Raw genomic sequence first — 14,806 nt, forward strand, 5'->3', positions numbered from 1 at the left:
CCTGAAAGGGGAGGCCCGAGAAAGTGAGTTGCCTTCAATCAGACCTTGCATACGATAAAGCTTTTATTGTTTTTATTCATAAGTTGTTTTTTTTAGCCCAAAAGATCTAGCGGTCTGGAAACGCAGTTTTGCGTTGATTTACTTTAAATTTTATCCACTGTAAATGTGTTGTTTCATTTTTCATTCGAGACTATTGCGAATCGCAAAATGCAAGATATTTACAGTGGATGGACAAAAATATGGAAACACCTTGTGAAATGCATGTTTGAAAAGAAAGATTAATTTTAATGAAATATTTCGGTGGCGCTGGCGTTTTTGGCTACTAACGCCACCTATACAACTTCGTAAATGTGCTAAACAGTTCATTTGTTGTCGGAGTACTGTTATGTGAGATTGTCATTGCATTATGTCAGAGTTAACAGACTTCAAACGTGGACAAATTGTTGGAGCACGTATGGTAGGTGCTTCCGTAAGCAAGGTAGCCGAGGTGTTTAGTGTTTCAAGAGGTACTGTATCGAAGATTTATTCCGCATATTTCAAAAGCGGAAAAACATCATCTGCTAAATCACAGCGCGGACGAAAGTGTGTCCTGAGTGATCGTGACAGACGATTATTAAGGGCAATTGTGACGGAAAATAAGAAGACCACAGCTGCAAAAGTTACTGCTGAAATGAATGTTGTGTTACCGAACCCTGTGAGTACCAAAACAATTAGAAGGGAGCTTCATAAACAGGGAATTGCTGGCCGTGCTGCAATTGAGAAGCCACTCATCAGTGATGCTAATGCCCGTAACAGGAAAAGGTGATGTTTAAGTCATAAAGCCTGGACTATAGAGCAGTGGAAGCGAGTAATATGGTTTGACAAGTCTTCTTTCACATTGTTTCCCACTTCTGGCTGAGTTTATGTCTGGAGAACGCCATCTCAAGCCTATAATACAGACTGCTTGTTGCCAAGAGTGAAACATGGCGGGGGTTCTGTTATGGTTTGGGCAGCCATATCGTGGTTCTCTGCTAGCCCCATGATAACTGTGTCAGGGCACATGACTGCCAAGACTTATGTGAACATTTTGGGTGATCAAGTTCATCCCATGGTACAAACTTTGTTCCCCGATGGTGATGGTGTCTTCCAAGACGGTAAAGCCCCTGTTCACACAGCTCACATTGTCCAGGACTGGTTTTCTGAGCACGAGGATGAGTTGTCCCATCTCCCCTGGCCACCACAGTCACCAGACCTGAATATTATCGAACCTTTGTGGTCTACATTGGAACGGAAAGTGCGTTCTCGTTATCCACCGCCAACATCGTTATCTGAACTTGCCACCGTTTTGCAGGAAGAATGGTATAATATTCCCTTGGCAAACATACAGGAAGTGTATTTATCCATTCCGAGAAGACTGCAAGCTGTTTTGGATGCCAATGGGTTTTCTACACCATATTAAGCAAAGAAACATGGTTTTTTAAAGGTGTTTCCATATTTTTGTCCAACCCCTGTATCTTTCAAATTTAATCTGTATATTATTGATTAACAAACTAAACTGTTTAAGAACAACAGATGCAATTCTCAAGAACATTATTTTTATTTTTTAATCTGATAGATTTAAATAAAAATATATTTAATTCAAGATACATCTAATTAAAAACATGAAATGTATTTATAGAATTAGATCATATGTTTTTCCGCTTTTCAAATATACAGGAGATATACAATCCATGTTAGTCTAAACACGTTAGTCTAAACCATGTTAGTCTAAACATATATTCACGAGTTAATCAAACATATATTCATCCAGTATCGTATAAAATGTTTCGTTACTCCACCTGGGCCATCTCTATTGATAATCTCTACTGATAAACTATATTAAACCTTAAAAGAGCCTTTTTAGGGCAACTGTTAAAATCTGAACCTTTTCAGATTTCAAAAAAGAACAAATTGTTTCGTTTTATTTTTGAAATAAAAAACTATGGTGTATTTTACGTGAATAGACTTATACTATTATATAATATAGTAATAATAGTGAATAGACTTATAGTATAATATATATAGTAATTTTGTACTAAAAGTTTTCTTATATGGACATTTGAAGTGCATTGATTTATGGCAAATAAGATAAGACTGAAAATTAATCAATGTTTATTAACATGAAAAAATTCGAGATACCTTAAATCAGATTAATTTCTTTTTATACGCTTAAACTCAAGGTAATGAACAAATTATTACCTTTAACAGAGATAGGTAAAAAGGAAAAGAATGCTATTTAGAGAAAAATTCGAAATAATCCTGCTTTTATTCTATCATCAGAATTTCCAGAAATATACTACTGGAAATAATACTTCTTAGATCGTAGGTGCTCTTATCGCGAAACTCTGAAAATTCATTTAATATAAAATTTATAAACGGTTTTAATCTCATTTTACCTCGATAAGGCTATGTCCTACTCTGAAAGCTGCAGCACCGAAAACATTGTACATGCTAGGATCAGATTCGGAGTCATAACCTTTGAATCCAACTTTGGGATTTATTTCGAGACCATGCTTTCTCACGACATCTTTACCTAAAGAACGAGAATAATACATCTCAATGAAAGAAACTTAAATACTCATAAATGACATAAACTAAATTTTTTATTAAACAATAGCGCTGTTATCGCTTCGAGAATTTATGAAGTAGAAATCTGTGCGATATGGCAAATAGTCTGACATCCAGCACTGTTTTTTAATTTATTAAACAGATCGCAGCCCATCTCATTAGCGAAAGCATTCAGAATTAGACACTGCCCAACGAAAAAATGACTCTTCTAGTTTTAATTCTTTTAAAATGCAGTCATCCAAATTAAAACCCCTTTTTTACTGCTCAGATTTATTAAATTATCTAGATTATTTGAATATAGCAAAGCACGGTAGGGATAACTGCCTAAGAGAAGAGAGTGCCTTCGCCTTCGTAAAGGCCTTTCTTTCTAGTATTCACGTTAATCTTAGGGATAACCAGAAAACACTTTTCAAAAAAATTGAATATACGGATAGATTGGCCAGCCAGGTCTCCAAACCTAAATCCTATAGAACATACTTAGGAAGCTTTTACAAGGTCAGATGTGACTTCCACCCCAGAATCCTTAAAGCCCTGAATACAACATTGTTGTAGAAGAAGCGATCGCCACAGCAGAGGGAACGATTACTGCCTCATTTTTAGTATGAAGTCACGCTGTGAGTAATGTGTGATTGTTAAATGAAACCATACCTATCGTTAGTTTGTCTTTTTTTTTTTTGCTCATTGTTGCTTCTCATCTCTTAGACCTTCCTTACCCGCAATCATGATGAGGGACTATGACTGTTGTATGGTATATTGTTTTGTGTTATATCAGCTTGTGTTCATAACCTGTTTCATTAATCTCTGTCCAACGTTTCTGTAAATAATCGATCGAATGTGAAAATCCTCTTAATTTTAGAAAGCTCGTGTACAGCGTAGTAGTGTAAATAGTATGCAGAGTCGATTCATACAGTGACAATTGTGTATTAATCCTGTTAGTCCTAATTACGTCATTATCAAAATTTCTTTTCTAACGCATTGATCATATGCCGATAAACTTGTACGGACTTATATTTATTTTTATTTAATTTGCCATTCTTTTCTATAAGCCTTCTTTCCCTAATTGTCAGTGCCGGAATATTTAAATTTGGTAGTGCGCGTGAAGGAATACAAATTCTACGGTGAAGAAATTTAAAAACCGAGTTTCAGTAGAAAAGAGGAAGAGTTAGGCTACTGCCATCACCTCTGCTGTTTAACCCTTTAACTGTCAAGTTATTTTGATGATTTGGGTACACAAATTGTCAAATATTTTTATTGGAAAAACCAAATGTAGCCAAAATAAACATCTCCCGATATATATTCGAGTATGACAATACGATGCACTCAAAAAAAAAAAAATTGCCCGAGATAATCTCGGGCATGACAGTTAAAAGGTTAAGCGTTTGCTCCCAGAGTTATTGCTGGTTCGAGTGGCTTAACTGCATTTACTTGCTGCCTCTAGTTTTCGAAGGGCATTTAAGAAATGGGATTTAGCTACCAATTGATTGCCCTGCGGTTTAGTTCTATCGCTTGTTCATATCTTCAAATTTTTAGTTTCGTTACCTGATTTCAGTTACCGCCCTAGAAGAGGCGTAGTTTGTTAGTGTCGAGTTGACGCATTGTAAATTTTAAAGAATTAATAAAGGATATTTTTAACCCTTCCTCTATGAAGTTACTAATGTCCCAGTTTTCACACAAAAGTGAATCTAGTGGACTCTACAAACTAATGCCGATCTTATGGCTGGTCAATATTACGTAATGTTGATTCTACCGAGCTGACACTACGCAGTATTCATCCTAAGGAGTGTTGACATTATGTGATGTTGATTTTATGCCGAGCTGACGTTACGCAGTATTGATCCTAAGAAATGTCGATCATATGTAATGTTGATTCTATGAAGAAGCTGACGCTACGCAATATTAATCGTACGTAAGTAGTCGTACGTTGGCATCAATTCTATACCGTGTCGATCCTACCTTACGATATCTACTTTACGAAATATCTATCTCAGTGGAGGTGACTGAATGTGCAATAATCCCTTAACTCTTTATTACATCATTATCAAAATTTATTTTCCACTGTGTCCATCATATGCAGATAATTAGTGCTTGTCTTATGACGGCAGCAATCTTATGCAACATAGATTTAACGGTTAGTTGATACTATGCAGTATTAATTCAGTAGTATGCCAGCATCGACCTTATGAAGTGTTGGTCATATGCTGGCGCCGAGTCGTTAGAGGCGATAAATTTTCATTAATACGTTTACTCTTCATTACATCATTAATAAAATTTCTTTGTCATCGTGTCGATCATAGGCTGTTAATTAGAATCGTTCGGATTGATCAAGGACATTGTTATAATTCTGTCCGTGATGATATTTTGTTTTGTCAATCCTGGACAATCAATTGGCTTAGTGTCTTCCCTAAAGAATATAAACCTAAAATTTGCATTCTCTACTTTGTAGAGTTTTACGTTTCTAAGGGTTTGTTAGCGGCTAAGCACTCGAGGGCTACCTGCCTAAGAAAGAATGCCTTCGTGGAGGATCATCTAAGCAAAACTGACTAGTATCCGCGTTACACATGGGAGAATTACGAAAGCACTTATTCAACCAGCTCCTTCGCTTGTAATCGAACCCAGGTTGAACTACCAATGCTCAGAAACTCTTCCGCTCGGCAGCTCGCGGGCACTGTCCTAAGGCATTAAATATTATAAATTACTATATGTAATCTTTCAATAAATATAGCAATTAAAATTTATGTAAATTTCCTACTATAAACAATAATTACTACGTTTAAGCTATAATACAATACATTCCCCCATTACCTATTTATTTATGTTAAAATACTGAGTAAAATTTAATACTTTGTAACACTTTTTCAGCTATTAACATAAAATTTTAAACTGAATTGTTTAGAAATATTTAAAAATACAATTTTGTGAGTAACTCCAAGTAATTGTCTAATAATGGGTAGTTTCAAATGTACTCTCATGAAAAAAAGTGCTCGTACCTAATAAAAGAGGCAGAAATTCATTAAATGCTATATGCTGTAATTCTGCTATAACAATGCGTCGACTTTCTTGAAATAGCTTTTCGTCATCCCATTTTGGGTTCACAGAATGCAGCCGTGTGGCGACTCGATTGTGCTCCCTCATCCAAATGGCATGAATGGCAGTCAGTTCAATTTGTTCATTTACTCTCATGTCACCTAACGATAAAATATAAATTATGTAGTTATGAAATGATTTAACACTTTGAATAGAAAATTTTCGAACATACTAAAAGATAAAAGAATAAAATATCCATACCTTTCTTTATTTTACTAAAGTATTCGAAATGTTTAGAAAAATTTTTAAACTTATGCACTTTATATGCTATATAGAAGATATATTTTTATAAAACTCTAAATGCAATAAATAATGTTCGGACACTTAGGTATACTTTGATACTCATGGTAACTAACCGAACAGGTTTGAAATTATATACCTACCTGCTATTCCTGCTAATTTTTCGATTTTTCAATGCCTGAACTTCCTTTTTAATTTCGCAATTAAAATTATTAATTCAGTGCTGATATGGGTAAAAATAATCCTCATTTTTTGCCTCTCTCACAAATTATGGCCTACTGCATCAATGAATACACATTAAATTTTTTTTAACGAAAACATATCTGCAATGTTTTGTAGGGTAATTTATTTTTCCCTGATGTTTTGTACAACGATGTTTTAAAATAGCAAAATTTTATTTTTACCCATGATGTTCTGTTCCTGAATTCTTTAGGAACTGCGATGTTTTTTTAAAATTTTTTTTTAAAACTTTTTTTCTCCTCCATTGTGTTTTAAACGAGGGTGCTTTTATCTAACTTTTTTCCCTCCGCGATGTTTCCGGCGGACATAGTGAAATCTTTCATGGTGATCAACTTATAGAGAACCGCCTTCTAAAGTGGCTAATATTTCTGGAAATATAAATAAGCACTCAAAAGTCTCTGATATTCAAATCTTTAAAGCACTACAGTATACTACTACATAATTATCTGGAATCATCGTAGTACTGTGGCCCATTTTTTTCCAAACCTTTCTTAATTTCATCCTTTCATCCATCTTCGATACTTTTGTTACAGTGTACTTTAAAAAATAATGAAAATTATAGCTAAAATAAATATCCTCGGTGATATTATAAGCAGCTAAACAACAGATTTAAGAAGAAAGGAACGGATGTTTTCTTTTGAAAAAAATATGATGGGAAGATGAAATCATTCAAAGCACCTGAAAGCGTTCATTGGTAGTAAATCAAAATCATCTACTAATTCTTCAACTGAATGTTCAATAATAGTGACCGATATTTAAAATTTTATAGACTGTGTTGGTCACCAGAGAAAAATTTTAATACATAAACATAGAGTAAAACTTCAAATACCCAAACTAACTAGGATCACAGCGAATCTAAATACTTGAAAATTCTAGGATATTGTGTCATCTTCTTTTTTAGGCCAAAATACATATTTGCTGCAAAGCAAGTAAGAAACTTTTATTTGTCACTTTATTGTATTTTTATTTAGCAATTAAAGAAACAAAATATTTTGTTTGTATAAAATGTAATCAAAAGTATTTATTTTTCGGAAATAATATCAATAAAATATTCAATTCTGTTCTAACAAAAATGAAACAAAGAAGCTAATTTTTATTTACGTGGGTAGCAGCATTAAATATTTGTTTCCTTTCTATCAAAACAAGCAAAGGAAAAAAAAAATTTTTTTTTGTTTTCTTAAAGCACTTGAATATACAACTTATTCTTAGACCAAGAGACACTATTTCACAGTTCTAAGAACGGATCTCAAACTGCAATGTAGCATAAAATTAAGTGGAGCTGGATGCTAAGCAGGATAAAACATTGTTGCAACACTATTCGGACACTAAAATAAAAGGCATTTATTGATCAGGAAAATAGAGAAGGTTTTGAAACATCCAAAAATAAAAAATTGCTTTTTTGATGCTTTGTACGAGAAAATGGAAAAGTGCATATGAATGACAGCAGGAACCTGAAAACTATTAGTAGGGGTTGTATCCACCGTGAAGTAGGATGGAGCTTTCCACACGTCGTATCTGGTTTGCACAATATTATTCCAGCAGCTGTTGAAACAACTGATCCCATTCACCTGTTAGTGCATGGACAATAGTGTTCTTGTTCATTAGAGGATATTTTCGATTAACAATTCGTTTCTCTAGTGCGTTCCAAAGATTTTCAATAGAGGTTAAATCAGGAGAAGACGCTGGTCATATGAAGCATTGAATATTTTCGCTTTCTAGACAATCCTGAACAGCGAGTGTTCGATGACACGGTACGTTGTAGTCTATGGACAAAAAAAATTACCATCGAAAGCACTACGGAAAAGGTGAACATAAAAAGCATTGTTGGCCGGCCATAGTCCCAGTCGCAACCACACGTACGGGCGTGCGGCAAATTGATCATGATTTCGGCCGGATCCATGATATTGCATTTCATATATCGGTCGCTTTCCCGGATATTTTATAGACGATAAGTAATACCAAGACAGATCAGCTGTCGTCTACAATCCGGTGACAAACTGAACTTGCTCCCATCGAAGAATAGTACACTAGCCCACTTCTGCTCAGTCCAATCACGATGCTTGCGACACCATTGCAAGCTGACGGTAAGGTGCATTTGGGACACACAACAGGTCTGCGGGCGTGTAGTCCTCATTCTTCAAAACTTCTGGCTTTTCGGGAGATCCATAGTCCTGTGGCAGCAAAAAATTCATTCGCCATTTGCTGAGCTGTGATGCGCCTGTTTCCCTTTCTGTCGATAAAGCAATGTAGTCTCCTGAAGATGTCTTACACCTAGCAGAACCTCTCCCTTGACGCTAGCTACATTTTCCTGTTGTTTTTATGCTTTCCATAGCCATGAAATAACGCTGTGGACGATGTTGAACACCCTGGAAACATGTTAGTTTTCGCCCTTCTTTGACCACGCATAAAATTATTTAAGTGATATTGGCAAATCACCGAAATTTCCGAGATCGCCAATTAAGTCTTTTCCATAAACCTTTACTTGGTACAACATCCGTCCATACGCATCAAATCCTTTAAATCTTTTATCAGGGCTTTTACTTGATGAACAGACAATGAAATGAAATTTCTTACTATATCCCGCGCTTATTTCAATTTTCCAAACTTTGCTTCTTTCATTTTGTGATTTTTATGAGTGACATTGTTGTCGATCCTTATCCCAGCAGTATATAGCACATATATCTTCAATTTAAATTTAATTGATATTATTTTTTATCGAAGAAAAATAATAAAATTGAAAATATAATACATAATTTAAAAAAGGATACACTTGTTATGAGTAAGCAATGACCACGGTGTAAAAGCATTGTTTTCATTAACGCTTATGGCAACCGTGTATCGCCATCTACATGTCATACCAATAGTTTTTGAAATATATAATGCACTATTTATCTTTTAAGGTAATTTAAATCAATGTAAATTAAAGCATACCGATAATACAGAAATAGGCTTAAATTTAGTTAACCTACTGGACAAAGCACACGTATACAGTGGATGGACAAAAATATGGAAACACCTTGTGAAATGCATGTTTGAAAAGAAAGATTGATTTTAATGAAATATGTAGGTGCCGCTGGCGTTTTTGACTACTCACTCCACCTATACAACTTCGTAAATGTGCTAAACAGTTCAGTTGTTGTCGGAGTACTGTTATGTGAGGTTGTCATTGCATTATGTCAGAGTTAACAGACTTCGAACGTGGGCAAATTGTTGGAGCACGTATGGTAGGTGCTTCCGTAAGCAAGGTAGCCGGTGTTTAGTGTTTCAAGAGGTACTGTATCGAAGATTTATTCCGCATATTTGAAAAGCGGAAAAACATCATCTGCTAACTCACAGCGCGGACGAAAGTGTGTCCTGAGTGATCGTGACAGACGATCATTAAGGGCAATTGTGACGAAAAATAAGAAGACCACAGCTGCAAAAGTTACTGCTGAAATGAATGTTGTGTTACCGAACCCTGTGAGTACCAAAACAATTAGAAGGGAGCTTCATAAACAGGGAATTGCTGGCCGTGCTGCAATTGAGAAGCCACTCATCAGTGATGCTAATGCCCGTAACAGGAAAAGGTGGTGTTTAAGTCATAAAGCCTGGACTATAGAGCAGTGGAAGCGAGTAATATGGTCTGACGAGTCTTCTTTCACATTGTTTCCCACTTCTGGCCGAGTTTACGTCTGGAGAACGCCATCTCAAGCCTATAATACAGACTGCTTGTTGCCAAGAGTGAAACATGGCGGGGGTTCTGTTATGGTTTGGGCAGCCATATCGTGGTTCTCTGCTGGCCCCATGATAACTGTGTCAGGGCACATGACTGCCAAGACTTATGTGAACATTTTGACCGATCAAGTTCATCCCATGGTACAAACTTTGTTCCCCGATGGTGATGGTGTCTTCCAAGACGACAAAGCCCCTGTTCACACAGCTCACATTGTCCAGGACTGGTTTTCTGAGCACGAGGATGAGTTGTCCCATCTTCCCTGGCCACCACAGTCACCAGACCTGAATATTATCGAACCTTTGTGGTCTACATTGGAACGGAAAGTGCGTTATCGTTATCCACCGCCAACATCGTTATCGAACTTGCCAGGAAGAATGAATGGTATAATATTACCTTGGCAAACATACAAGAACTGTATTTATCCATTCCGAGAAGACTGCAAGCTGTTTTGGATGCCAACAGGTTTCCTACACCATATTAAGCAAAGGAACATGTTTTTTTAAAGGTGTTTCCATATTTTTGTCCAACCCCTGTAGATAAATAGAATTCCCGTTATGTCCGGATAATTAATATTCTATTAAAACTAAATTTAATGCAGTAAAATATTTTGCATTATTTTTCAAACAAGTAATTTAGCCCAAAAGAGCTGTTTTTTTTTTAAATTTAAAAGTACTTTGATAAAAATTATGAATTATAAGAATATATATTACCAGCTCTGAAGCAATAAAGGTCTTTTGAGGGAAATCCGCATTCGTAGCTTATGTGATGCGCTGGTGGTAACATCATGGTGTCGTTGATCCAACAAACTTTAAGAAGTCCTAGAAAAGGGTGTATGTATATATTAATTGCTCTGGATTCTTGTTTGATATATTTCACTGAAATATGCGGGAAAAAAAACTTTACGCGCTGTAGGGTATCATATGTTAATTAGCCAGATATTATGATTTCAGTCTTTACTATGACTTCTTCTTTCAGTATTCCTCATTAAAATGCAAATTAGGCGTGAGTATTTAAGCTGAAGTTTCTAGATTTTGAATCAGACATTTTTTCTGACATCACGTGCTCGCTACGTGGTTAGTTCCTGCCAGTTCTAACAGCTGTAATTATTCGGCTTTACGGCCTGTTGCTTCCGACACTTTAAATCTGATGCGCCGGTAAAATTACTGAGCCAGCTTCTAGTTGAATATTTAATTGTTTAGTCTCTGACTACGGTTTAAAGATTAATTTAAATTTGACTATTCTATTAATTTGACCCTTCCCCATTTATTAATAGAAGAGAACTCTTCCTTAGACAACTGAATTTGCAGCTAAAGAGGATCTGTAGTATACTACCTCTTCTCATGCCCAATAACACAAGCACATCACAGCCTTAGGCCAACTACAAACGAACTCGAGTGTTGAAGACATATAATAAATAATCCAAAATTTCATCGCAAAATCAAGAGTATTGTAAAATACCGTTCGGAAGAAGGGCAAGATATTTGTGAGCATTAATTGTTACGAAAAAGACAAATTCTTCTAAATAATAACTGCAGGAAAATGCTTTGGAAAGTTTGAGCGGAGCTTCTGTAGGATGCTTCACTGGATCAGTAGCATCACAGGACAATACCTGTATCGCCGTATGGTAAAGTCCTAATGTCTCGTATGCTTATTGTTCTCCTGTTCTCTGTTGTTTATTTACATCATTACGACTTGGGGTTATTGTAGCTCAACAGAGGATATTATGTTCCTCGTTCTGTCTAAATAAAATGATTATTATAATCTAATTATTTCACAGAGTAAGTATTAATAATCATTTAGTTTTTAATAAATATATCGCACTTTTATTAAAGATCGTAGTATAATACATAATATGTAAGTTTTATCCTAAGTTGTTAATAGTTATCTTTTTAGTTAAAGCTACTTTCCTGTGGCTTCTAATTTCAGCTTACAAATTTCCTGACAGAGTGCGTTTTTAGAATCGCGGTTAAATGCAAATAAAGGAAGAGCAGTACTTCAAGTCGAAGTTCCATTGACTTCGTTAGATAGCCAGAGATTCTGACTAGCGCTCTTTCGCCTTTCGGCTACACTCTCTCTAAGCTATTACTACGCTCGGCCGTATTTCAGGCCCTTAATAGCTTCGCCGTTTAGTTAGCATTTAAGGGGCCAACTCCTGTAAAATTTTGATAGCTTTGGCTATATCGTTTTAGTTAAGTATTAGTTAAGTTTTATTTCTTAATATTCTTGAGTTCAAACCCAAGTGGAGGCTGTTCTGTACGTCCTAAGAAAGGGCCATCTGTAAAACTTTATTTTGAGCAATAAAGGGTAATTAACCTTTCTCAAGTTTACGTGTCTGTCTCCAGAACTAAAGCGATTATTCGCTTACCAGTTCTCAAGGTTCCACACATTTAACTGTAAATTCTATGTTGGAACCTTATAAATAAAATGTATAAATGTAGTATAATACTTAATAAAATCTTTAAAAATATACGTTTTAGACTGAAGCAATATATGCTTGAATTAGAGTTTACACATTAAACACAGTGATAAGTTCTAGATTCGAGTTTATACAAGCTATATATTAGCACATACGTGTATGTATATAATATAAAATAAAGAAATATATAAAATATTTTACTTATTTTAACAACCGTAACCAATTCGGTTTTTTAGATGTTACAAATTTTGTACACAGATAGATGATTTTAGTGCAGTTATATGTGAAATTATTGTATTTTTCTGTGTAATGTAACGCGAAACAAATTATATAGAAAAGCTATGCTGGAAAAGTAAGAAAACAGGCGCAAGTCCATTTAACACTGAGTAAATGGGTATCTCGATAATTTGGCAAGATATCATCAAGCTGAGAGCGGTTTTGGCGACTTATTTTGTCGCAAGATCTGCAAGAAATCGCCAAAATTCACAAAATTTGGCGAACATATGGCAACATTTTGGTCCGGTCTCTGTATCACCATAATAAATATTTTAATTGAATAAGTATAAGTGTAATTGATCGCTATATTTTCTATAAACGCAATTCGACCCTCATATTGCTTTCCAATAATTTCGAGAAGCAGAAGGTACTAGAAATATCTCGGCGCCTGGCTGAAAACTATATAACGCCGGCGAGAGAGAGCATATGCTCTAAGTTTTTTAATTAGCTATTGTTGTTATTTTTGCGAGTTGTTAGTTCAACGTGAGATCAGATTAGCTTTCTCTTTAAATGCGCTTTGCATTGGGTTGTGTTTAACGTTCTTAGTAGTTTGAAGGATAACTACTGGTTGTACTTTGTGATACTTTAAACAAATGTACGAGTATTTCTGTGGAAAATTCTAGAACTCTGAAGTGTTTCTGCTGATAAAATAAATTTTATTAACCTATCATCGGACCTGTGTGCATTCAATCTAATTCAATTAATTACGAATCCGTACGCAAGCAATAATATTAAAGTTCCAGGTTTTGAGCAAATTGTTCAGACAAACAGTTTGATCATAGGTAGAAATAAAACATTCAAAGCAGCAAACTGAGTTTGATTTAAATGTTTACAATAAGAAATTACACTCTGTCAGATAATGTTGTAGGATTCAAGTAAAAACTAACAGCAACCTCAGGCTTTTAATCACTTAACTAAGCATCTCTGCCTTAAGGGTTATTGACTAATTTTCGTGATTATTCTAAACATGCCAGTACAAATGCAAAATAACCCCTCAATTTTTGCAAAAGAAAGAAAAGGAAAGAAAGAAACTAAAATTTTTATTGGTAATTATGCTCTTAGGTGGCACAAAGTCAAACATAAGTTAAAAAACCAAGTTCCTCTGTTTCTTGCTGGACCAAACTATAACTATAAGGTATTTCTTCCGCCTTCTTAGACTACATCCCCACTGCACCATGCATTCATGGTGTAGTGGTCAGCACGCTCAATGCGTATTCGAGAGGCCCGTGGTTCGATTTCCGGCGAGGGCATTGCTCATTTTTCCTCTACTCCTACTTCAAAAAACCTAATGTCTCTACAGTGGCGCCCGAACCAAAAGGTTGGTGGATGATGATTCTCCACCACCAGGATATCGCGATTGGGTCCCCTGATTCCTAGTCGCCCTTTAAAAGGGGGAGTATATAAGGTATTTCTCCCGCCTTTTTAGCATGCCTTCGTGGTGTAGTGGTCAGCACGCTCGACGCGTATTCGAGAGGTCCGTGGTTCGAGTACCGGAGACCGCACTGCTCTTTTTTCATCTCTCCTTGTTTTAAAGAAACTCTAATGTCTCTACACTACTATATTAAAACATTTATAAATATTTTAATTTATTATATAAACACATAACTATTATATTAAAACGTATTGATAGTTATCTTCCCTCTGAAATATATAAATATATCTTCCCGTTTTCCTTCTACAGATCTCGCATATTCTTATTATAATACTAAATGGTCGAAACTATTTAATTTAATTTACTAACTTTTTAAATTTTCAAGCAAATCTACTGTTTTCAGCGTAAGGAAGCTGACTGCTACTTGTAGCAGAGATTACACTGTGTGTGGGGGGGGGAGTGTACCTGCCAATTACTACATACCTTATTATTTCGTGTACCATTTAAATATTATCTTGTTAATTTGCATCTATTTCAAATGTTTGATATGAAGATAGCGAATTAAAAAACGGTTAATCAAACTGTAAATTATTAATTAACTTTACAATTTTACCATTTTCGAAAGATCGGAGAACTTTATTCTTATCATCGAAAGAGCCGTAAACACCAGATGCATCCAGGAATGAAGTAACTAAATTCATCTGTTCTCGTTCTCCTATAAGAAAGGAAAATACAAGTTTCTATACCAATTATATTTGCATCCAAAAGTACATACAATCCAACTAGTAAAAGAAATCTTTAAAGAAATATCAACTATTTATCTATAATTTTATATGTAATTAAATCCAAAAAGTTTACTAATTACGGACTGCTAATA

At 35.2% G+C, this 14,806-nt stretch overlaps 1 protein-coding gene across 3 annotated transcripts in view; it reads right to left on the bottom strand.

The window, feature by feature from the left end:
* Positions 1-14,806, bottom strand: part of LOC118193485 (salivary peroxidase/catechol oxidase-like) — a 108,988-nt gene that overhangs the window by 29,228 nt on the left and 64,954 nt on the right. For all 3 annotated transcript variants that reach the window (XM_035364593.2, XM_035364599.2, XM_035364590.2), the window contains 4 exons: positions 14,543-14,644; positions 10,576-10,683; positions 5,574-5,771; positions 2,415-2,551 (listed from right to left, as the gene is read on the bottom strand). In XM_035364593.2, the coding sequence (XP_035220484.1) occupies positions 2,415-2,551; positions 5,574-5,771; positions 10,576-10,683; positions 14,543-14,644 (545 nt within the window). The remainder of the gene's footprint in view (positions 1-2,414; positions 2,552-5,573; positions 5,772-10,575; positions 10,684-14,542; positions 14,645-14,806) is intronic.

The sequence above is a fragment of the Stegodyphus dumicola genome, chromosome 4, assembly GCF_044657685.1.
Source record: "Stegodyphus dumicola isolate Sdum_Otavi_A_Nest chromosome 4, ASM4465768v1".
NCBI classification, from domain to species: Eukaryota; Metazoa; Arthropoda; class Arachnida; order Araneae; family Eresidae; genus Stegodyphus; species Stegodyphus dumicola.